At 37.2% G+C, this 26,732-nt stretch overlaps 1 protein-coding gene across 1 annotated transcript in view; it reads left to right on the forward strand.

Moving 5' to 3' along the window:
- megf6b (multiple EGF-like-domains 6b) overlaps positions 1-26,732 on the forward strand; it is a 64,194-nt gene that overhangs the window by 11,878 nt on the left and 25,584 nt on the right. The window contains 2 exon segments of the mRNA XM_032548369.1: positions 2,716-2,820; positions 21,058-21,180. Coding sequence (XP_032404260.1) covers positions 2,716-2,820; positions 21,058-21,180 — 228 coding nt within the window.

The raw sequence follows: 26,732 nt of genomic DNA on the forward strand, positions 1-26,732 counted from the left end.
GTCTTTGATGAAGGTTAATTTTCCATCTGTACAACAACCCTAACCATGCAGTATAGCCAAGCAGAAAAAGTTGTATAGTTCATAGTCTGGCTGCTGGATGGTCTAAATTGCCAGATAGGCATTCAGGAAGTTATTTGAAGTAAAACAATTTAGCTAATAATATGTTTTAACTTGTTTGAGATGGTTGTGCAACTCAAAATGGGAATTATTAATCAATGCATCCTCAGCAACATTGACTGCAAAAACAAATGAAACTACAAACATCTGTAGCATAAGGTGTTTATCTATCTTGCTTCTGTATTTTCTTTTAGAGACTAGTAAAACAAAACTTGAAAGCTTAAATTCTTTTGTAGCTGTAAGCCTTTGTGCCACTCAGAGATAATCAGTAACCCCAATTTGACCTCCCTTTGGATGCAGCTTTGTTTATCAGTTTTCAATGTGATCTGATCGTATTTGAAATTCCGCTCAATTGGCAATAAAAAATTAGTCTCATTGGGTCCATTTCATGTAGCTTTTTCTGTAGATGCTTGTTCCACATTTGGACAGATCAGTGGAAACATTGAGTCTACTGCAATCAGGATGTTGCCTGAGGGCATGAGACAGCATTGATTAAATAATGAGTTTTTATTCTGTCTGTGTGAAAAGCAAAGCGCAAACTAATCTCACTGAGTTTATTCAAAGAGAACTTAGAAATCTGATGCCTTCCCTCAGACCATACAAGGCCAGTAAAATGGGATTAGAACAGGCAGTGCCCAGTAAAATGATTACCCATCCTGCATCTGATTAGAGATCATGAACAGAAATACATCTGGCAGATGAAGGTTATTTAAGGTGACTTTCTACCAACTCTCTAAGTATCATCAAAGAACAGATTTCCATCCTCACTCCCAATAAATAAATTGACTTTGCCACTTCTTTCCAATAAATGTTCACAGGTGGGAATAGCAAGGATGGGATGGAAGAGATGCAACATAAATCCTCCCTATGTATGGAGGCAGACTCAAGAACAAATGTATTATGCAAACAGGCTGTCATGTCTAATGAGTTATAAAGATTTATGAAATGGGAAAGTATAACACCCCTGAGGAAAATTCACATAGAGCCTCTCAGCTTTGATCTGCCTTAGATTCTTTAAATTTCCCATTTAAACCAACATGGACAACCCTTGGAGATTTATGGAGACAGGTTCCCTTGTTCCATGAGACGGACGGTTGAGCTGTACCTACCCTGCAGCAGTAAGATTTTTACCATATAATTCACTCAGTCACGGTTGTAGTTAATCAGTCATTGTGGTGAGGACTGATTACACTGATTTGTAACAAACGACAAGAATGTGGTAATAATTTAGGCATTTGGGGATTTATTTGAACCATGCTTATTTTCACGGTGGAGTTATAATACAATGTCTTCAATTATTTTTAAAAACAAGAAAGTTTGAAACTACTGAGAAGTTTTTAGATCCAAGTCAAAATTATGCATATATTCTCAAGTATATGCAGATGCCTGAGCTAATATTTGTCTGAATCACCCTGAAGTTGCAGACAATCCAAACACTTTTTGTAGACATAAACTAGCTTCAGACATAATTCTGGCTTTTTATTTGACCCATCATCAGAAAATACTGGACTTCCTTCAAATTGGCTGGTTTCTTTGGACAGACTGTTTTTAAACGAAGTCCATAATTTTTTAAAGACATAAATCAATAAGGTTGAAGTCCGGGCCATGCCAGAAGTTTAGTTTCTGGTTTATCCATTCTAGAGTCAGTTCTTGTGTGCATTTCAGATCATTCAACATTATTCTACCCACATTATGCAGTTCACCAGCACCTCTGGCAGTGAAACACACCCTCAACATGATGCTACCACCATCATGCTACCTCCATGGTAGGGAGGATCACTTTGCTTCCTCAAAACATGCTTCTTGCCATTCCGACCAAATCAGAGGCATAAAGCTTTTCTCCAGAAGGCAATTTGCTTGTCAATGTGGGCAGCTGAAAATTTCAGTGGTGCTTAAATGTCAGTTTTAGAGCAGGTGCTACTCTCCCACCCATGCAGTCTTTGGTTATGTAAAACCTAACTGAGCACAGTTCATGGCAGGCTTGAACCTTGGAGGTTTTCTAGGCTGTCCATGAACATCTAACCAATTTCCTTTTATCTGAAAGTGACAGCTTGGATCAAATGTTCGATACCTGGACTTAGGTAGATGTTTTAACAAGACAACGATTTATGTATAATTTTACATACTGACAATTTGTGGGCCATGTTTAAAATGAATAAACCCAGCTTAATCTTAACTACAGATTTATTGTTTTTTAAAGGACATTTATTTATATATATTTTAACAATGTATGCATGTTTTTGACCTTGGTTGAATAAATAAGACAGCAACTGTAAGCAGGTTTTAAGCTGTTACAGTCAATCATGTCTAAATCTGATCGTTTTAAATGTTAACAAGCCTCTTCGTGTGGCAGACGTCTGTTTTTACCCTAAAAGCCAAGAGATGAATTCTTTCTACATTGGTTAGTGTGAACAGAAAAGAGTCCAGGTTTCTTCTAAGACAGGAATTAACTGGCTGATAAGTCTCTGTTAGAAAGCGGTCAGCGTTTGAAGGCACAGATGTTGGCGTATCATGAAAACAGCCAGGTGTCTTCGCTTCACTCAAACATTTCTCTCTCGTCTCCTCTTTCACCTTATCTGTCCACACGTGCTCACGCAGCGTTGTGTAGCTATGGAGTCTGCTTCAATGGGGGCCAGTGTCGGGAAGGATCTAACCAACTCTGCGAATGTCCTGCAGGATTCAATGGGCCACGCTGTCAATACGGTAAGTAGACATTCATATTAAGAGCTCATGCTACCTCTTCATTTTGTAATTTGCAACCACACATTTCAGAGTGTTTTGTGGCAGACCAACTCAAAGTTGCAGAGAAGCAGAATTCTTAGAACTTTAGATCGCTCTGGTTATCCAATGTCCACAATGGAAAATGCACGGGACAGCTTCACATCCAACAAACCATGATATGATCAGCTGATGTGACAGATTGGCATTAAGAGCTTTAGCCAGAGAAGCATTCAAGAGCTCGTTGATAAATCCTGGAGGAGCTGCAGACATCCACAGCTCAATTGGGAGAATCTGTTGAGAGAACTATTGATTCATTCCACTAGTCAGCTCTTTATAATAGGGTGGCAAAAAGAAAGTCATTTTTGACAGCGAGCCATAAGATATCACATTTGAAGTTTTCTAAAAACAATTCAGGAAACATAGTAAGTATAAAAAATAAGTTGTTAATGCTTTCCTTTTAGTAGGGAGAAAGAGTTGGTGAGAACTAATAGAAATGGCAAAGGCAATTATTAAAAGATTGTGCTTCAATTGTCATGAGATCTGATGTGTGTGATGATAAAAAAGCTTTCTATTTTAGAGTCTAGAGATGGCAGCATGCTTTGCATCAGGAAAGGGATGAAAGCATGCTGCCAGACCTATAATAATCTCTGATGCTCAAGAGCTGCTATCCTGCAACTTTGGAAAGGCCCAGTGAAAGTCCAGATTACTATCCGATTGAAAACTTGTGGTCAAACTTGAAAGTTAATACTGAAAGGTGTTATCTATGCAGTCTGAGTTTAAACGTCTTTGCAAAGGGGAATGAGATTTCTGTGTTCAGTCTCATATTCATATATTCATATACAGTTTCCTACAAAAGTAATTCTATTATTGACTCTGATAGACTGAATAGATCACCCACTTTCTGACTATTATTAGTAAAAATTAAAACGTGTAAAAACAATGTAAGATTTTTTTTGTTTCTTCCATTTAGCAATTATGCTGGTCTCACATAAAATATATGTAATTTTTATTGAAGCTTGTGATTATTCACATGTTTGTGGGTATGAACACCTTTGGAAGACTGTTTACTTTTTAATATTAACTCAAAGGATTGCAAAAAGAAGCTAGCATTCTTGGGCCTCATGAAAACTTTTCAGACAAGCATTCAGAGTGATCAGCAGACATTATCTGCATCTGGAATCATGATCCTTTGCAGCTACTGGATTGTTTAGGTGTTGAAAGGAATCTTCCCATCAGCAGTTGGCTTCCCCACCAGAAAAACAAGCATTTTATCAGCAACTCCATTGTTGAGCTTACACAGCTGAAGTTAAACAGTGGAAGATTTTGCTGTTTTTCAGATAACTCCACATGACAGGAAATTCCTTGTAGTGTCAACTTTCTTTCTTTTTTTTTTAAGCAGAAATATGCAGATCAGCCTCAAAGTAGACAGTGGAACATCACAGTATTAGAGGAACGTAAAGACTCTTTTTGTTGAAATGCTATAAGCTGACTATGAACTCTGTCGTCCTAATTCACCAACTTTTTCAGCTGTGATTCCTCTCCCCCTCCTGGTAATACCTGTTACATAGCTTAAATGAAAGACTTAATAGTAAGCAGAGGATTTGTGGAAACACACACTACTGATCTCACCATAAGATGTTGATCATCTTTAAGAGCATTTTCTTCATACACAATGTATTTTCAGTACAGAATGATAAAAGTGGATGCAAAATGCTGCCGTTCATGGACCTAAATTTTAACCCTTTTTTTTGCAACCCCTAGCTTTGATGGTTAATTTTCCTGATTACAACTGTTAAACACGGTATAGTGTACTAAAGTCTTGGGGCCGTCAATTGAAACAAGTAGAAAAAGATTCAATGTGTTACAATTACAATTATTGTGTGATACACCTTTCACTTTGCTTGTAATTGTGAATGCATTTAGTATAGTATAGTATAGTATAGTATAGTATAGTATAGTATAGTATAGTATAGTATAGTATAGTATAGTATAGTATAATATTGTATTATCCTCATCAAATTAATCTCAACATTTGCAAAATGTTTACACCAAAACATACAACTGCATCTTTCCTCACTTGTACAAAAACGTTTCTATGGCTTGCAATAGTGCTGGGAGAAACTAAGTACATTATTGTACTTTATGATTCAGCCACTTGCAAAGCAATTTATAGAACAGCAATAACTTTAAATGGTCTTTTTCTTTAAGTCTCTCAAGTTGTTGTGGAGGAACTTTGGTCCATTCAGTTTATTGTGGTTTCCATACATTCATCTCTGCACAGTTCTTTCAAGGGCGGCCAACCACAGCATTCAAATCAGCATTCAAGTACTGGACTTTAACTGGGTTATTGCAAATCTTTGATTCTTTTGATTTTCATCTATTCCGGTGTAGGAATCTGTTTATTGCCTTCTTTTAGATGGGGACGTTTTGTCCGGTAGATGGTCATTTAAAAGGTTCCACAAAGAGGGGAAATGTCCCTGTTCTCATTGTGAAAATGTGCTGTAGGCTCCAGTTTTTGCCATTTTCTTTTAAGGATCACATGCTTAAAAGACTGGGAAGAGTTGCTTCTAAGATATTTGCTGATGTCTCTTCTTGTTGACAATGGGTTAACATTGTGGAAACACACAGGACCATGACTATCCAAACCATTAAACTCCCAAAATTTCTATTTTATTAGAGGTAGTCATCTTTCCAGATTAATTTAATCACAAACAATCATTTTGCATCTACTGGCAGCTACTTTACCTCTTAAAAGCTATAAAAGCAGCAAACCTGGGATTGTACGGATAGGAAGACAGAAAGTTGGTGTAGTGCTGAAATCTGGGACTCAGTTTCCTGGTTTTTGATGTTAAATCAGCAGCTCTTTGTAAAGTAATGTAAGGTCCATTACTTTGATTCCAATCTGCCTTTTGAGTGATATCCACGCAGCCATCATGACTCCCGGCCTTCCTGCAAATGTGGGTCTAACATAGTTCTTCTACAGTCTGATATATCAATGATGGTGCCCTTAATGTTGATCAGTGCAAAAGAACCCCCCGCACCTTGATCCTTTCAGTACTGGAACCTTTTATTGCCCTCTAATTAGGCCCAGACTATGCTAGTGGAGCGGCAACACTTGTGACAAGAGTTCAGTCTTCGTAAAAATAAACCACAGCTGCTGCTTTTTTTTGGCTCTGCATGTGCCAAATACAGGTCATAGTAAAGAGTTATTAGGATGAGGCTAAGAGAAGCAGGTCGAGTGTAAAATGGCTAAAGCCACACCTCTTTGATAGATAACTGTTTTTATATGTCTTTGTCCTGGATCGAATTTGTGGTTCAATATTTATGAAGATCAATTTTGCGGTCATAGACATCTAATTTTACTGCTACTTTTACTTTCTGAAGTCCTGCGGCTCAATCACTTTGGCAGACGTACAGATGTTAGCATGCTCATCGTCCCCTGATGCCAGTTTATTCCAGTTGCGGTCTCTGTGCTTTACACAACTGTCAGTCCCTCCTTGTTCATCTGCTGTCATGGTTAAGTAAAACCTGAAGCCGCAGTGGTTGAGCACGAATGTTTGCAGTCAAACATTCACTCATCACTTAAGCTCTTAAGGCGTTCTCTGAAATTCCGCCCCAGTTGCATGTAGTAATATCCCATCGCAACCCATTTGATGTGGTTAGTCCATGTTCATGCATAACAGCTGGGGTGTGTTTACACCAGTCAAAGGGGTTAATTAGTCTCCTGCACACAATAGTTGTCTGAAACTCTCATGTGTTTTGCTTTCTTCCAGCAATGCGCTGCAATGATGCATAAGACAATAATTACTTTTTTGTTTTTTTCAGTTATTGTGCCTTAACTCTGTAGCACAGAGTCTGACTTTTTTATTTCACACGATAAATCCCATAATTCATGGAGATTTTTTGAGGATAAACCATCTTCGGTCATAGAGTTCAAGATTAGCTTAGCATTAGCTACACACTAACTTTGATAATTTTGCAACTATTTTTAAAAAATGTAAAATTTGAGAGTTTTATAACTTGGCTTTAAAGAGCGGAGCTACTTACGATTAGTTGAGGGAAACATTAACCATCAGATGTTTGTGAGATTCTCAAACTAGATGGTTACCAGCAGCCTGAGGCAGGATGTATCCATGCTTTCATGTTGAGGCCAAATTCTGACCCTGTCATCTCAATGTTGCACCTGAAATTGATTTTCATTGGGCCATCTGTTTTTTCAATTGGTTAGTATTCTGCCACAGTAGCCAATCTGCTTCAAGGTTCAATTGGCAATGCATTCAGGCCTTTTATTACACATATCTTGAGTGGATATTTGAACTATTGTTTCATTTCTATCATATTAAATCACCCCACCCATTCTCCCCTGAACATCAAGGCCTTTTTTACACCAAACTACTCAGTGTACCATTCTCTAAGTGTGCAAAGTGTTTGTGAATCCCTGTAACGCACAGTTTTTAAAAAATTTTTTTATTTACATTAGCCCATCTGGCACTTAAAATCATGCCACATTCACTTAGGTAACTTAGATCCTTTTATCCCTTATTGTAGTGATCTTTTTGAACTACAAAATATCTAATTGAGTTAATGCCATGTGTTTCACTCATTTGCTTTTATTGCTTAACCAGTTGAAGAGGTGTACCTAAAAAAGTGGCCAGTAAGTGTGTAACAGAAATGCAGAATTATCTGTCACCAAGGCACTGTTTATGTTGGCGCACCCACTGCTTTTGAAAGCACCTGCCAAGATATTCACGCAGAGCACAGAAACATTGCAAACCTTGTGTTGGGCAAAGCTCTTTACAGAAACCTATTTTTTCCCCTCTCATACTGATAAGATTTTTTAAGAGACAGTGTTGTTTTTTCCTCTACACTGTAGCTGAAGGTAGACGAGAAAGAATCTTTTATTTAGTGAACATCTGCAGATTATCACAAAGTCTATTAAACATCCTTTTGCTGACATATTGTTTGTTTCAGAGGAGTGTGGTTTGGTTTGGTTTGCTCAGCTTCTTGGTTACATCCTGAAGTGATTCCAAGAGAATCATGCAAGGGTTGGGTCAGAATGTAGTTTGATCTATAATGTGCTGACCAATAGTCTGTGGGGAATTATGTGTTAAATTCCACAGCAATGTCAATTTGGTCTTTACACTGAAGATGGTTTTTCAATGTTCTGCAATCCAGCCATGTTCAAACAGGTCTTGGAGGTTCTGCGTGCTGTAGGATGATCTTAATCTGGTGTGTAAGTGACTTGAGCAGACAAAGAAAGCACTCCCTCTGCCTTTTAATGCAAATTCTTATTCCAGATGTTTATTTTCACATGCAAGTCTCTCAAAGAAAGCAAACATAGACTACATTCACCTGAAAAATAGAAATAGGAATAATACCAAAGTCAATCTTGTTCATAATTTCCTATATAATAAATGACTTGTGCTTTTCAGGTTTGACTTTAATAACTTGTTGCATTTTTATGTTTGTCTTTGTTCTCTTTATTACTGGTTGGAAAGTTGGATGAGTCAAAAGAACTGGACTGAATTTATTTGTACATAACCTTTGATATTCATAGACTTAAATCAAAATCATCTTAATTTAAAGAGTGAATAAAAAACTTAGTTCTGCAACTTTACACTTTAATCGACATATAAATAATCTACTTTTTTGGCTGTTATAAAAAGGGGTCCCATTTCATTCCCATAAAGTTCCTGACTTCCGACTCTTGCATTAAATGAATGAGATGGAGACAAGTTTGCATGAAGAACTTCAGTTAAGACTTATTTCAAAGTCAGCTTTTTAAGTTGCATCTTCAAATAGTTTCAGGTTCAGTTAGTGAGGATCCTTCATTAGATTATTAGCTCATAAACCTGAAACTAGAGTCTTCTCTTTCCAAACATTTTGCAATTCATCTTTTGAAAATGGCACAAGCTCATTCGGATTGGACAGAGAACATTTCTAAAGAGTTTCTTTTAAGCATTGAGAGAGATTCTTTGTTGTCTTAATGTCTGGACTTTGGGTCAGTTGGAGACATTAACACATTTGAGCTCATTGTAGACGTGGCAGTACATTTGGGTATCCTGCCACGGTCTCAATCCGTTTGCAGTTTCTTTGGTTTTACTTTAATGATTGCCCATTCATTTATACATATTACTACAAGTCTGCTAACTCATTATAAAACCTTTACAGGTAATTGATTGTAATGGATTTCATGAAAGGGTCTCAGAGTAAAATGGAACAGTACACAAATACCAAATGTTTTTTTCTTCTTGTAAAAAAAAATTATTATTTTTTTAATTTTATATTTACCGTAATCTCAATAAAATACATTAGTGACTTTAGAACATGATAAAATAGGGGAAGGAAAGTGGGATATGAATACTTCTGCAAGCCAAAATAAACTTGTTAGATGATGGTTTTAGTTATTGTTTCACAACTTTTGAGGTTTTTATTGGTGTCACTTGGTCAAAGTTTCCTGGAATATCAATCCTTATTTTGTTCCGTCATCTCAATCAGTTACTCATCAAAAGTAAATATTGTAAGCAGTTGCAACAGCAGGCTCATAACTCACATGAAAATCTGTTATTTTATTTAGTGCAAACCTGAAGGACAGTAAAACCATGACAATCTGAGGTAGTAAGAAAACCCAGCTGCTGTAATTTGTCATCCATGGCTGGTGTGTTCATCCTTCTCCGACAGGTCAAATACTGCTGAACATCAGGTTTCTATTACTACCACATTTTTTATATGCTCATAATTTAGCTATAAAGTCGTTAATGCCTTGTAATAGGATTGTAAATGTCCGCAGCATGATGAGCAAAAAGCCTTATGCAGATGATCATTTCCAGGTTTGCTTCATGATGGCTTTAACAGGCTTTAGCTAAAAAACAGCTGGTTAAAGGTGGAAGTCTGCTTTTACACTTTACAAAGAAAAGCAGAAAAGCAGAGAAACCACACAAGTATAGAGGGAGGAAAACAAAAACAGTCTCTTTGAGCAACATTTTCATGGCCAATATTACCCCTTGAAGTAAATTACTTTACATTGCTTTTGGGCGCAGTAACTTTTTTTTGTCTTCATTTAAAACTTAAATCCTGTAATTGAGGACTGTTATTATGGAGGCACAGTGTTGCTCCCCAATAAGCTGAAACAAGTGAAACTCTAAACATGAAGGCTCTGCAGAGCACAGCCGGAGGAGGTTTTTGGTTTTCTTGGTGTGAGGTTTTCTCACACATTCTTCACTTTGTGGTCCAAAACTTTAGTCTCGTTTTCTTTATTTGTTTACACCATCATTTCCTTTTTTTCCTAATCTTTTTACTTAAACCTCAAAAATGAAAGAAAAAAAAACACCATTTTGCTCAAAGGCAGAACTTAATGATTTTATTTTTTGTCTGGAAAAAATGGTTCGATAGTCTGAAAGGATTATTTTTTGTGTGGGGAAAAAGCTACTTGCTCAAAAATGTGGTGTATGTTTGGCATGATTACCTGCCATATTTGCTCAGTGTTGATGCACCAATGCAAAATAGTGTGGAATACAAGGAAAAGGATGCAGAGTTTACAAATGGGATTCAGTATATCTGAAAGTGAGACATTTGCTGTTAGCTTCTGATTCAGTACTTTGTTGAACCACCTTTACCTGCAATACAACTGAAGTTGTCCTGCTTGAATGTCAACCTCCGTTCCAGTCTGAAGTGTCTAGCTGCATTTAAAGTGTTTTCGTGCTCTATCCATCCTCCCATCAACTCTGACAAGATCTCCTTTCCCTGCTGATTACAATTATTCCCACAGAATGATTCTGCCACCACCATGATTAAATTAAGTCAAGGGAATTTGTTTCATAAGATCTCTATTTAGTTGTTTTTAGTAAAGGGGACCAAAGATGTCTGCACCTCACACTTTTAAATACATTAGATTATGTATTTTCTATTGGTCTATCGTTTACAAAAAGAAAGTTACAATTTCTTGATCTAACTGGAACAATTCAGAACAAGTCAGACCACGTGAGTGTAAGGCACTATTAAAAATATTTGCTTGTTTAAGAACAATATATCTTGAAAATATAATGACTAATACTCCATCATTTTTGCCATAATATTGAGGTGAATAATAATTCACCATGTTTACGTTGGGTTCACATATTCAATCACAATTTCAAATGAAAACCCAGCTCTGTTATTTCTCTGAGATAATTACGTTAAGTCATGAGAGAGCGGCTCTGAGCCTTTGAAGGAAACGCGTCTCTAATTAGAAGGCATGCGTTCCCAACACAGGGTGGGGTATACATCCCTGCCCTGCTACCTGCCACTGCATCCTGCACAGCACCCTAATCTCTCATAATTGTGCTGACTCTGCATGCGATCCCACCCCCCGTCATATTAGGTTCTTTACAGCATTCCTGATGAAAGGTCTCTCCTGGTCACAGTGGGGGTAAAAGGTCATCGCCTCTGCGTAAATCAGAAGTGACACAAGTTTGCAAAATACACTTGGAGGGACAATCAGTTTGGTCTCGAGGTTTCATTGCCCAGAATTACTCTGAATTTTCTCAATCACGCTGCACATAAGATACATTTCAACGCATGTGCATCTTATTTCCTTTGCAATTGCTTTTCTTATTAACTTCTTCTATAGCCACCCATTCATGTTTATACTCTGGCTATTAGTCCTTCAGCTGTGATTAATTCATTTTTCAGTAGGAACTAAATTCTTTATTCCACCTCAATAACAGGACAAATGCATAAAATGTTACTTACCACGATAAACTGAATTGGTTTCCTAATAGATGTGCAGTGAAACTTTGAAATGGAATCAGTTGTTTTGCATACTCACATTAAGACAGGTGAGTGTTTCCTTGTGTATCATAAAATGTGTGGGAAAAGTCCACATTGATTATTGTACTTATGTCAATTTACACTTCAGTTGTTTGCTTTGCTTTGATGAATAAATAATTAAATACATCACATAAATTGTAGCTTTTAGTGCTTGAACTTTAAGTTCATAAGATGAAGAGCCAGGGAGGTGGAGCGGCTCACATAAAAGACCTCAGGGTTTTTAATTGGGTGAGGGGGGGACCAACAAAAAACCATCTATATCCAATAAAATAAAATATATTGTAAGCTTCAATTAAAACTGCAACATGTTTGCCTCTGTGGCTATTCCTCCACCCATCTGGTATTTAGGATTGTATTCTGGGCATTCGTCAGGAAAAACAACAAAATAAAGTAGAAAATCAGGCACCACAAATCAGAGAGTATAAAATATGTTTTCATAACCTTTCTTTTGAATGGTTTGAGACCATATCATTTATATATTAAAATAACGTATCAAACGTTCCCATAAAAGTTGTAAAACTCCCTAATAGTACATCATGTCATGGTCGGTTTTTCTATTATGTTGCTGTAATTTTGACTTAGCGAGGTTTAATCTACCCTTGCTAAAAGAAGCTTCCACATGCACATGCTATTGACATCATGAAAGACATAAAGCAAATGATCTCAGTTGTTCTGAGATTATTCATATCAGGACTTGTTCATACTGATTGCCTATTAAATTGTCATAAAAGATATGAAATATGGTCTGATTGAGGCGTTCCATTAAGATGGTTTGGAAGTCGAACTGATTATTCCTTAAGAAATGCCACATCACCTGCTACTTCTGTTAAAAAGGCAAACTCATAATGACCCCAGCTGACCTCTAGCAATGTCATTATTGTAGTCAGCAAATAAAGAAGAAAGTCTTATTGTACTGGTTTTTCATGTAACAAAAAGCAGATAGATGGGAAATATTTGAATAGCAATATAAACAGAGTTGTACCAGTCAAAGTTCTTAAAGTAATTATTGCCTTTGTTTGCTTCAGGCTTTGCCATCAACAGTTATGAGGATCATTAGTCACATTCTGACTCAAACTTGTAAGGTTGAATCCTCTCCCATGACAAATGCTTCAGAAATGTTAAAGTATGCCAAACATTTTTCTGCCATTGTAACACTTATCAGTTTTATTCTGGTGGCTCTTATCACGTCATTAAAATAAATGCACACAAAGCAGAATTATTTGCTTTCCTTCTTTAGTGCACTTATTGAAAACATTGACAGCAGAAACACATCTAACAATTAAAGTGTTTACTTTTCATCATGACTGGAGGAACCTGCCTCCTGCAACCCTGATTATTATAAATTATTGTGGTTCCACTGATACTTTGAAATGTTTGCGTCAGCAGGATTTTGTAATACATCTCACAACTGAATTTGATTTTACACTAATTTAGCATGAACTACATGGCAAATAACCAGTTTAACCAGCTAATATTTAATAAAAGGTTCAAAGCATCCACACAAAGTCTTTCTTTGGAACCTTAGTAATTCTTGGTCAACCTTGTGGTTATATACTTTACAGCTGTTCCTTTCAACTTTGACCAACTGTGGGAAGACGTCACACTTGTGCATGTTATGCAATAGTCTGTCTTAGCTTATTCCCTCAGTATATCTTTACTATGACATTATGTGATGTATCCTCCCCACAGGGTGACTTTTGTGTGTTGCATATCTCACAAGTGCAGCTGAGAGGCAGACAGGCTGGAATCACAACAAGTAATTTTTGGATTCCTGCGGTGTCTCCACGTGATATCGCAGGTGTTAAAGTCCTGGGTCAAAGCTGGGAAAGACATGCCCCAACATGGAGCGCACAGAGCACACGCTAGGGGTCAGAGGGGCAAATGCCCGAGGTCCTTGAGGTGTTTCTTACTCATCGGTGTCAAACTCAAAATATTATCAGCAGCAGCTGCGTCTTTTATTTTTTTAGGATTATTGTCTGCAAAAGGAAAAGAAAATTACTGGCAGAAACAAGAAGGTCCTGGTCGTCTTAGTTTTTTGCAGGAACACATCTTTTCTGTTTTCACCTGTATAGACGAAACAACTCAACAGTTTTTAATTTTTTTTACCAATTCCCTAAAGTGACTTGCTACTGGGGAACCATCGTGACTCGTTGGGATTCCAGCTGCAGCTTGGATTGACAGAGTTGTAATATTTATGCTTAGCTCTAGCACACACACATCTGTAGTGTGAAGCAGCTTGCTCCAAATGAATGTAGCATCTAAATCAAACAAACTGTACATGAGCACACATGTGTGCAGACAATACCTCTAAAGTTTTCAGTGCAGGGAGAAGAAATGGATAATCAAAACAGGGATTAGAGGACTTTAGATCCAGGCAGAGCAGAATAATCTCTAAACAAACTCAAACGCCGGAATTTAGTTTGTTTGATATTGCTTACAATTCTCTTGGGGTTAAACATGAACAAATAAAATGACTGGAGGTTAAAAGGTAATGTGCTGCTTACAGATTGCTATAATTTATATCAATAGTCCAGAGTCAGATGGCCTCTTTGTGACTCTGTCGGTTAAATGTTTATGTGCTTCTTGTCTCTGGTTTATTGCTCAAACTCACCTCAATGACTGTGCAGTACATGGAAAACAACACAATTCATTTCAATTAAACCATCAAAACTATCCATTACAAATTTAATATAGATATTTAGGTGCATTGCTGGTGCTTTGCGCTGTTTTTCTTCAGGGTGGAATTATAATCCAAAAGACATCTTCAACCCTCCCGCGGTCTTAAGAGACGGGTTCATTTAGACCCCACAATATTTTTTACTGTGTGCAGACCGGTGGGGGCACACTGAGCACTTGTGAACTTTTACAAGGTTTTTATTTCTGTGTGGTTTTGGAAACTGATGGTCTGACAGGACATTCCCTCCCCCTCCGATTCCCTGCTGTCTGACTGTGACATTTGCGCTAAGACCGCAGGAGGGTTACAGAAATTCACGTAGAGTTTTTATACATCTCAGGAGGCATATGCTTCAAATTTTTACATAGACCACAAGTAATCTTTTAAATCCACAAACTTTTGTTGCAATAAATGAAATCCTAGTTTATTTATAACTTGGCATTGAATTATTCCTCTTGGCAGTATTGGTTAAGCTACATTAAAGAATTTCATATCTTGTCAAACTTTTAAGCATACGGTCCATAAATCTAATTGTGATCCAGAAGCTTAATGCCTACCTCCTTTATCTATTCCCAAATTGGTTTTGGGACATTAATTTATTTCTTGGTTGGTGCCCTCTCTGTCCGTGTTGATGTTGAAGTGACTTGAATCCAATTACATCCGAAGCAGTTTCATTTCAACTGAGTGTGACACTTTTGTCAAATGAGTGATCCTGTGACACAGTTGAAGGATAATGATCCCAAACACAATAATGCTGACATTTGAATAAATAAAGAAGGCTAACCTGGAGTTTCTGGACAAACCTCAACCTCACTGAAGTTTCATAGACTGTGCAGAAAGCTGGGTTTGTGGCAGGAAACCGCTAATTTAAATGAGCTCCACCTTTTCTGGTAAGACTGGTAAAATATCCAGTAAGAGTTGAACCATATGCTTGTTGTTGGATACAAAAAGTGTACTTTCTCTGCAACCCGGTAAGGAACATTTAGCCAAATGTTGCAACAAGTGTAAATTTATATTTGAGTTTTTTTGTAAATTATTTAGGAGTCTGTGTGCATTAGGACAGGTTCCCAGTATATTCACAGTTGTGCACCAAAATGTGGTATAGTCTTTGCACCCTGGAAAAGGAAATGTTTCAATTCACAGCAGAAATTTAATAACATTTGTCTACTTGCAAGTTCTTTACAGAACTAGGTATTTTGTAATGGCTTTATTTTTTAAAAAATGGATTGATTTTTGTTTTCTGTAATCTTAGCTCTATATTCCAGCCTTTCGATTTGAAAACCTGGATTATAGTGCTACATGCCATAACCATGATGGAACCACACACCACCTGTTAGTGTGGTTAGTCTTTTATCATTAATGGGATGTTTTCACCTTTCTGTTTCCTGGCAAACTTTTCCGTCTTTGAGCTCACATTTTTTCTTAACTAGTCAGCTGCCATGTTTGCCACAATTACAGCTCTTACAACTGGCAACCAGTAAGAGTGGAAATTGAAAGGTTGGAAATTAAAGGATACCACATAAATCTCTGGCATAATTCAAAGTGGTAAACCAGAGGGGGAAAATGTTGTGCCATTGCACGCACTTCAAAACGTATGTTGTGTACTGACAGGAAATTATTATAGCTCTGCAGCTGCATTTTACTAACGCCATGAAGCAGAGTAGAGCAGAAACACTTGGTATCAAATTCATAATGCATATCGTCACCTTCCCAAAATAAAAATTATGGCCCAAGTCATTTTTTGCCAAAAGTGAATTTATTTTTGCCTTAATTATAATTTGGCAAAAAAGAGGTGGTGATTTTTTCTTTTTGCCTTAATCACTTTTGGCAAAAAAAAAAAAAAAGTGACTTAGGCTATTATTGTAGGAAGGTGACGATATGCAGCTGCACAGTCTGGGCTGTGGCACAGAATTAACAGCAGGGGGCAGTGTTGAACTTGAGCTGATTATTTACAGTAGAAAAACTAAAATTATAAGCATGCAGTTTGAGTGTTTTCATGTTCGTGACCTTTAGGCTTTTGACACTAAGGTAGAAGAATATTTGGATTTTGTTTAATTACTATAATCAACTTTTATACAGTTTCTTACTTGGCATGAACAAGGCCAATAGGTGTACAGACATTAAGTTGAAAAAGTGACATGTTACTAATGTGCAGAAATAATTGAACTGAATAACAGAACATTGTGCATGGGGATTTCTCTTAAATTTGACTCCATGTAAAATGTACACAGACTTCTAGGGTTCATAGCCATTTCTTTTTCGTGGTAGATGAGCTTTGTCCAACTGATTCACTTGCTATTTGTCAGATGGGTGAAAAGGTTTTGCCTGAGGTCAAAGGAGAAGGATGGGTTTTCCGCAGGAGAGTGTGAAGTTAATTGTCAGCTATAGCTCATAAATGGTTCAGGAACATGTTTTAGATCATGTTTCACCAGTAAGGACACGTTTGGGTCAACAGAAGTGAAATCCTCCCCCAGCTCTTCACTACACGAAACCTCTGGACTCAAATGCGTCTTCTGGAGCCAATACGTTGTCCTCATCTTTATAGCACCTGGTAAATGAAAGCAGCTGTGTGAAAGATAATCAGGAATGGATCCTTAGAAAAGCACATTACTACACCAGCAGGTTTCTAAATCAGGCTCCAAATATGAATCAGGTTGATTCTCTAAGCATCACCTGAACTCCTGATCCATTATTGAATACTGTAAATTTTCCTGTTCATGACCTTCCTTGGGATAATATCAGAGGTCTGGTGGTTTTCTTTGGCCCGGCGAGCCTGTCGTGATCTGCTGAGACATTAGGCATGTCCTCCTGGGAGCAGTGCTGGTTATTCTTATCAAAGGAAGTCACACAATACAGCAGAGGAATGTAAACCTCGATGTCTGCAGCAGCTGAACTTGTAGGGGAAAGAAATTGAAAGTTTTTATTTTAGCAGTGGATATTTTTCATTCTTCAGCAAGTTATTTGGGGACACACTGTCCAAGCATACATGTTTTCACCCAGTTTTACAGATGTTTTATTTTAGATTTCTCCTGGAACAGAAGATAACGGATTCAGTTTGACAATTAATATAACAACTTTGTTGCTGAAAAGTACACAAAAAGACCATCTTCAGAATATAGATCACTTGGAATAGCCATCACTGTTTGTGATTAAAAAAAATTATATCAGTTGTATGTAGCACTTGATTTAAATCACCTGTTCTATAAAATTGAAAAAACACCAATATTTACCATGTATCCAAATTAAAAAATACATTAAAAACATGACATGCTCAGCTCGATGGACTTTTTTCCCCTACATTTTTCCAATATTAATACATCTAACCAAATAAAATGAGTTTACATTATAAAGTAGTTATTTTGGCTGTCTTTGCAACTGCAAAAAATTATCCTGGATCACAAAATATGGTTAAGTCTATGTTAACCAAATCAACAAATCTGCATCTGGAGAAACATAAACAACTACATTTTTCTATCTTACACTGCAGCAGCATATTGCTCTTGTCATAGCATTATGTTCTTTAAATTTTCTCACATCATGTCATGTTACATCTACAAACTTCAATGTGTTTTATTGGGCTTTAGAGTGATGGACCAGCAAAATGAAATGGATACTTGTGAAGAAGAAAGAATTGGACGTACGAAAGATGAACCCCTTTTGAAGCCACTAACAGGTTTCTTTCAGTACTGCTCTGTATTTTAGCTCCATCTGTCCTCCGATTTACTTCTGATTTCCATCGCTGCCACCTCCATGTTTTCAATAAGAAAGGAGTGATTAATGTGGGGCTTTTGGTTTTCTGTTACACACAAGGTTTTATATGTTGGTCCAAAATATTCTGTGTGTTCTTGACTCTGTTTGTTGAATTATGTTCCTTTACAAACCTCTGATGGGTTTACAAAATAGTTAAGATTAAATAGATTAAATTAGATACAGATGGACTTTATTACGTAACTGAAATTGCTTGACAGATATGCACTAAAATGTTTTATCTCATAAAATCCCAACCCAATGAAACATTGGTGGTTACGTGAGAAAATCTGGAAAGGTTAAAAGGGTCGGAGAACTTTACTGTCTGTCCTGCATAAACTTTCTCAAACATCTAATTAGATGTGTATTATTACACATAATGTACTAGGAAATATGGTTATTTTGTCAAAGACAATTTAAAATTTTAGAACTGTGTAACATTAAAGTCTATATGAAATCTACTTTTTGAGGGATTATTTGCACTGAGAAAACTTTTTTTTTCTTTTCAATATTGGTCATTTTTAAGGTTTTGAGTTATCTGTAGTCTATAGAATAAAAAAAAATAACCAAAAAACTTAATTTTACTTAAACCCAAACCAAACAATCATTGAATTGGATAAAATGAAAGACTTCAGACAGGCTGTGTTTCCAAGAGATCGGCATCATGGTTTTCTGTGACTCGTTCTGTGGTTTAACCTTGAGCATTGGGCTTTGACTGTGACTTGGAGCATAAATCTGGACCTCATGCAGACCATGTAGCCCCAGGCATCTGACCCCTCTGTAGGGTGTGCCTTCAAGGTCTCAGGTCAATGAGAAGAAACCAATTGTCATGGGAGAAAGCAGATCTTCTCTTACTCAAAGTAACGTTTTTACACCTTGTGTCTCTGGTTCAAGGCTATCTAGGTGATACTGATGGATGGGTTAGCGTGATATATGTGGGACTGAAAAGAAAAACTGAACACATATCCATATGTTTCATAGAGAAATTACGTAAATTTAAAATGTAATAAAAAAATGGGTTATGGGTAAAGTTTAAACTTAAAAAAATATATATATATATATATACTGTATATAGGTGTGTGTGTGTCTGTTTAAGTGTTTTTTGTTTAAATATTTCATATTTACCCAAGACAAACATCCTAAACACAAAGGACATGAATAAATAAATAACGGGGGGAAAAATAAAGAATTGGTTTAAAAATAAAAACAGCTCAAAACATAATCATTAAAGATGGCAATTTTTTTTTTATTTTTAGTGCACAGCTACTCCTGTGTCCTTTCTTTTTGACCCATGACACTCTGACATTCCTACTTGCTTATTGGGCAGAAAGAGGCTGGGAACCGTGACCCTGGGGCGACCTGGGCGTCAGCTGTCACACAGGTGTGTGACCTCCCGGGGGATCGAAAAGACGAAAAGATATGTTCAACCCAGAACCTTAAACTCTCACAGACTTTGGGTCACATTCAGAGTCATAACTATTTAATTCCTGCTTTCTTGTGGTTGTTCGTGTGTATCATCTATTACAACAACCCGTATGCCCCTATCAGGCATCTCTCTCTGGTGTCTTATCTGCAAAGGAATTAAATCACGCTCCCAACTAGTCGTCTTACAAATTTTACACTGTCATACACAATCTGATCACTTTCCAGGCAGTACTATTCCAGACACGTTTGTTACTAAAATATGACAACCCGATAATGACACAATCACATACTGTGCTGTGCAGATGATGGTATTAACAAAGCACTGAGATCTTTGAGTGGGATTGGTAACAGAAACAGTGCTACTTTTTTCGGTGTGATTTCCAGATGGCCTAAAATGAAAGGGAAATTGCTTAATTGGCAAGTAAAACATATAGTGTTAATTAGTAAAGGGAGGTCATTTCTTGTGGGGAGGAACTTTCTTTGCACCCTTAATTCTCTCTATGTGCTTTACCTTTTGCCTTTATGATCACAAAGAAGAGCTTGAATGTCGATTTGTGCCACGTAAATGTTCTTCCTTCTTTTATTTTTCAAATGTTGGGGCAGGATTCAGTCTTTAAAATCATGAGAGCAACAATTTAACAAAAAAAAAAAAAAATCCTAATGTGACCAACTACAAAGCATAATCTCTTCTGCTAAAAGTCCACATGTACGAAATGAAATGTCAATGCAGGGAAATGTGAGTCTGGTTTAACAATCTATTAGATAATTACAAGTTTTATGTTCAATTTCCGTATCTCCTTATTCAGCAGAATCTCTGTAGCTCCAATTATGGCCTGCTAGACTGTCAGCACATGTATTTAACAGAGGCCATTATGTGTAGCTTGGGATTTGGAAAGAAGGATTTTATCTGGTTTGGTTGATTAAAGGTTTGAAAGCGTGTTCAGCTGTGGGAAATTAAATAGGGCATAACTTTTGTTTTCAAACTTTTTATTTTAAATCAAAATAGAAGAAGGTGGAAAGAGTCCCATTGCCGCACATTTCTTTTGCCATCCTTTAAACCCAGCTGGACATGTTTTTACTTTATAATAATTGCACATTTGTCCTGTTCATTTTTCCTGGAAGCTGGTTGTATAGAAATACATTGGGCTGAAAAAAGGAGCACAGAGTCTTCTGGAAACATAGCATTTAAGTCTATTGTGCATCTTTTAAACATTTAAAGGGTAATTGGTTAATTAACTACAGCTATGCAGCACTTTCCTGGTCTTAATGACTACACTACACTGCGAAACACATTCACTCACACACCCAACAATTGCAAATCAGTGGGCAAAAAGGGGTTTGAGGTTTTGGCCAAGGTTACTTTGACACACAGGAGATTCAAACTCACAACCTGGAAGCTGGTTTGAGTGTATGGCACAAGATCTCAATAAAACACATTAACGTTTATCACTGTACCTGATCAAATGTGAGAAATTGAAGGGATGTGCTAATTTTATTAGGCACTGTAGGTTTGTCTGTATGAACATTTGTTGGATTAATTTTGTCTTGTTTTTCCTTCTCTGCAGATGTGAATGAATGTGAGGAAACCAACGGAGGCTGCGAGGCTCTTTGCTGTAACACCATAGGAAGCTTTTACTGCAGATGTCCCTCTGGACAGAAGCTGAATGAAGATGGCAAAACATGTGAAGGTTTGTTGTGTTTTCATTAGTGTCACTCCAACATTTTATACATTTTACTTTTAATGTGCTCAGAAACAAAAAATGTTTTTTTTAGAAAAATAGTTATACTTTAGTCATTGTTTATAGTTGCCATCTTCTAACCAGAAATCCTGAAATGCTGGTAAAAGGTAACATGTCACCTGACTTATATGACATTCAACTAAGCTGTTCATCTTCTTGGCCTCTAGGACAATGTTGGATGCATTTTTACATTGTTTGTGCATAAAGGTGGTGTTTTAAATGTTTAAAATGTATTTATATTTGATACTTGTTCAATATGGACTGGTGTAAGATCCTTGCATTATGATCACTTTGAGTAAAAATACCAAGTTTTTTTTAAGGTAGCCCAGAATTTACCCACAAATCTGTAACAAAAAATGTAAGAAGAAAAGAAATTTGACTGCTGTTGCTAAAAAAAAGTTAACATTTTGACTTTTTGATCAGAGTAAAGCAAAAATATAGAACAATAACAAGAACATCAGCTCACAACTAACATTCTTTACAGAGTTTTACTTATTTCTACATCTTAGCTGCTGTTTCTGGAGAATCTCAGTGAGATACATTTATGCAGAATAAAGGTTTCTCTGTGCAGCAGCCAAACTTAGAGGAGGGTAAGGCTGTCTGCCGGGGGAACCCACAGAGAGATTTGATCCAGGACACGGTTATTTAGAGAGCTGATGTGAACGTTGTCACAGCTGGCTTTCATAGCCATCTGCCCTCTACCACTGCTTCAAACAGCTACCCGCAGCATTAATGTCCTAATTGTCTGTAATTGGTAGAAAAATTAACAGTGGTAGCAAAACGCTGGCTGGAAGCCTTGGATGTTATACTTGTTTTGGTTTAGGGTTATGTGTTTATTGCTGCGTCTGCAGAAAATGATTCCCTTTCCTCATACATGGAGCTTTTTAGACCAAATAATTTGATCTTTAGAGGAGACACAAAACAAGGCCACTCAGTTCGACTTTATATCATCCAGTTTGTTCCGAGGAAAACCATCCTTATGAGATGTTTTTATTTCTTTTCAACATGAAGTTTTATGATAATAACAGACAGAAGCATTTGATCAATGGAGAAATGTTCTCTGTAATAAAAAATATACAAGCTTGATTTTTTACAGTTTGATCCTCATCTGCAGCCCTCAGCCACGTTCCTTTTTAGGAATGATTTTCTGGGACTCGGAGGATGCCAATCAAAGTAGAAGAGCCCGGCAGTAACAGCTGTTACGCTGCCGGTGGAGTAGCAGCATCAACACCATGCTGTCATGTCAAACAGAGTTTACAGCTGAGGCATTTTACAAGCCTGAAACTCTGCCAACCTCTGGCAGGTGTCAAAATAATGAGCAACCAAAACCAACATGGTTGCTCCTTTCATTTCTGAGGTCAGGGCATTTACTTTGAGGATTGTCCTCTTTGTTGGCAGAATTCGTTCTTGAGCTTACGTGACTGTGTTTTGCACCAGCCAGTGGTGTTCATGAGCGTTAACTTTTGGACATGTGAACAGAACAATTCTGCTTTGAAAATGATTAACTTAAACTGAGCGCAGCTCTCCCTGTAAATGCTGTAAACGTGGAGGCCTTAGGACCAAACGTTTGCTGACATATGCAGAAATATTTGCAATATTTCCCATCAAAAGCAAGAATTTGGTGACTGGTGTATGTGTGGGTGTGTGTGTGTGTGTGTGTGCTGCTGCACACGGGACAGTTCATTTTGTTACATAGACATATCTATGTTTGTAAACACCTGTTAAATTTAACAATATAGACAATATAATATTGTAACGATGAAAATAGATTAAGCTGAGTTGTTTCTGCTCCCTGTTTAGTTGTTACAGTGCAGAGCCTGCTTCAGGCGGGCCGTGACACCAGCTGGGATTTTGTAGGTTCCTTTAGAGATGAGCAGAGGAATGTAGCTGGAGCTTAATGCATTCTGTTGCTTGTAAATTAGCTTCCACCGTCGTAAAGGTACTACTAAAATGCACTGTGTTCCAAATTATTATGCAAGTGATATTTTCTCAGATTTTCTTAAATGGTCAATGCAAATGATGGTCAGTATAATTTTCAAGTCATGAACTATTACAGTATAAATCAAATTTTACTGAACAAAGCTCCCCATGAGAACAGTATTGTTTTTAAAAATTAAAAACTCAAAATGCACTGCTCCAAATTATTATGCACAGCAGATTTTCTAAACATTTTATGGATTATAAAGAACTGCAAACAGGTCATTCTTTGAATGTGCAGCATTAAGTGGTCACGTGTACTAAAATCAAAAGCTAATTTCAATCAAAAGCATCTTAACAGACCGAGTTACATGTTAACATAGGAGCCCTTCTTTGATATCACCTGCACAATTCTTGCATCCATTGAACTTGTGAGTTTGTGGAAAGTTTCTGCTTGAATTTATTTGCAGGATGTCAGAATACCTTCCCAGAGCTGCTGTTATGGTATGAACTGCATCCCACCCTCAGATCTACTGCTTGAGGATACTCCAAAGGTTCTCAATAGGGTTGAGGTCAGAGGAGGATGGTGACCACACCATGACTTTCTCCCCTTTTATGCCCAGAGCAGCCAATGATACAGTGGTATTCCTAGCAGTCATCAGTGGACAAGTTTGTTTGAAAATTAATCTTCATGTACTGCTGGGCCCACTGTGACCATTTCTGCTTGTGAGCTCTGGTTAGGGGTGGCCGAATAGTAGGTTCATGCACCACAAGCCTCTGGAGGATCCTCCACCTTGAGGTTCCAGAGGCACCAGCAGCTTCGAATAACTGTTTGCTGCTTTGTAAGGGCATTTTAACAGCTGCTCTCTTTATCCAATGAATTTGTCTAACAGAAACCTTCCTCATTATGCCTTTATCTGTACAAACCTATCTTTGTTCTGAATCAGCCACAAATCTCTTCACAGTACGATAACACTTCAGTTTTCATACCTTGTCATACGGCACTACACTATCTGATGATTTTCGTCAGCAGAGAGATCCTTTCTCTTTCCTATATCGCTTGAAACCTGTGGCCTGCTTAATATTGTGGAACATCCTTCTTAAGTAGATTTCCTTTAATTGAGCTCACCAGACAAACTAATCAACCCAGCTCTCTGAAATTAATTCTAGTGATTCAAAGAGCTCTGACACACAATACCATCTATAAATTTTATAGCACAACAAAAAATGTAATCTTTATGACACTTAAATCCAATTTACATAATAATTTGGAACACGATGTAACGGCACAAATGTGTCTTCAGTTTACATTACATTATATTTCAGTCATCTAACTTGCTTTAAACAACAGATTCCTTGTCATGAATTTGTTCTTTAATTTTTGAGCAACACTGTCTTGTAGTGGCCACAATTCAATCAGCAGCCAATGGGCCATGTTTCAGTCGAAATATCATAGTCATTTTGCTTTCTTATTACATAAGCATGACAAAATATGAATGAGAACAGCTTTGTGGGAATTTTGCTGAATTGAAATGCATGTTTTTGTCTATGTGAGGAAAGAAAACAGGAGGTGTAATACCAGAAGAAGCTGGCAAAGGCAATTATTAGGTTGACTTTTGCCTTCAGAAACACCTCAGTTTTCCTCAGCAGGGATTTAAGGTGTTTGAAATATCCCTTCAGCTTTTTGTTCCATATTTACATGACAGCATCATTCAGTTGTTGTGGACTTCATCTGAACTACCGTGATCCGAATCTCCTATTCCACCACATTCCAAAAATGCTCCTTTGGGTTGAGATCTTGTGACTTTGGAGGTCATTGGAGTACAATGAATTCATTGTCATGTTCAGAACAGCTGGAGATGATCTGGGCTTTTGTGATGATGCTCACATGGTCATAAAGAGCCTAAAAGAGGGGCAAGAAAATATTTCCTGCATCATGACATCACCACCTTGAACCGTTGATCTAAGCAGGATGGATCCATTATTTTGTGTTGCATAAGTTGCATGAATTAGAATTGGTCCTTAGTAGGACTTTAAATTCAGTTCTAAATATTTAGGGAATGAATGAATTAATTGATTCAGATTTAATCTGTGTGATTCAAATGTTTTCATTTGACGATCAGTGGAATCACCAAAAAACTCTAAAATATTTCTGTGAAGAGCTTTTAAATTTGTGTTACTGAAAATGCATAAAGTCATTGTATCCTGCAGAGGTTTCTGTTGGACATTTATCTACAAGTCATTTCTCTTAAGACTGTGAAAGCGATGCGGACAATAAGAATGCTTTTTACACTTTTATAGGTAGTATTAAGTCCTGAAGTGGAATGTACTGTATGTGCTGGCAAAAGATGAAAAGGTCTAGTGCTAAGCTCCTAAGTACACATTTTTTTCCTGCAAGGCTCATTCCTTTCTCAGATGTTTGGATTAAAAGCACTGAATTTGAGTTTTGGCACTTATCAAATTTGGCATTACTTTAGTGGTATTTTTTTAAATCTACGTCCATTTCAAAAGACTGGACGAAAGCACACCCTTTAGTCTGCTCACATTCTTTGCTCTGTTGCTATTTGCCCCAATAAATCCTGTCTTTGAATCACATGGGATTCTTTGAAGAAAAGGTAAAATACAGAGGTCTTTAATGAAATGTTATAAATCAGGAAGAGAACAAATCAATCGCTGCAAGATGGTAGAATAGAAAGATAATTTATTGGAGGTTCGAGCAGAACAACGCAGAGAGGACGTTTGGAGTGAAAGGGGAATGTGAGGACCGGAGAGAAAGAGAGAGGAGGACCTACAACATGGTGGATTCTGCTTTGTCAGATGGGAGGGTGAAACAGAAAAGGAGATGGAAGTAGAACAAAATAAGAGGTAGTCAGCATGGGATGTCAGTCCAGGACTCTTCATTGAGTAACTAAAAAGTAGGTGATAGATGATTAAGTTTCTCTTCTGAAGGCTTTGTGACAACGTTGTCTCCAGTTATGGCTTTGGCATCAGGATGGTTGATTTTCTCCCTGGTGCTCATTGAAGCAACGGCATCTCTGGCTGCAAACTACCCGTATGTTTACTACAGAAGAATTTGTCACAGGCCTCACTGTTACCACAGCTATCATGGCTACAACACTGGCTACTTGCCTGCTGCAGGTAAGTGGATTTTAATACAAAAAGTAGGTATAGCAATGTAAAGTTAGTGTTGTTTTTTCTTTTAGTTTTGGTGTTACTTTTCTCTGATCAGATATTAGTGCACCTGCAGACATCAGCTACACTGTTATTACAGATGCTTTAAAAAGCAAATAAAGGAGGAGACTACCCTGTGCATGTTATATACCATTACTGAATCATCCTGTTTGACTCGTTTGGACTTGGCACAACTGTTTGAGGATAACTGTGCACTGTAAAACCTATTTTATTTTTATTGTTACCGGTTTGCTGATATTCCTCCTTTTCTTATGTATCATGTTTGGAGTTAAGTGAAGACATTGCAGAAATAGCGGCTGTGCACAATAAACGCATCGTCTTTCCTAAACTAACGTGAAATATCTCTCTTGTGAGACGACACCGTGCCGTGTTCAGAGCGTTCATGCAGCCGG

The sequence above is a fragment of the Xiphophorus hellerii genome, chromosome 20, assembly GCF_003331165.1.
Source record: "Xiphophorus hellerii strain 12219 chromosome 20, Xiphophorus_hellerii-4.1, whole genome shotgun sequence".
NCBI classification, from domain to species: domain Eukaryota; kingdom Metazoa; phylum Chordata; class Actinopteri; order Cyprinodontiformes; family Poeciliidae; genus Xiphophorus; species Xiphophorus hellerii.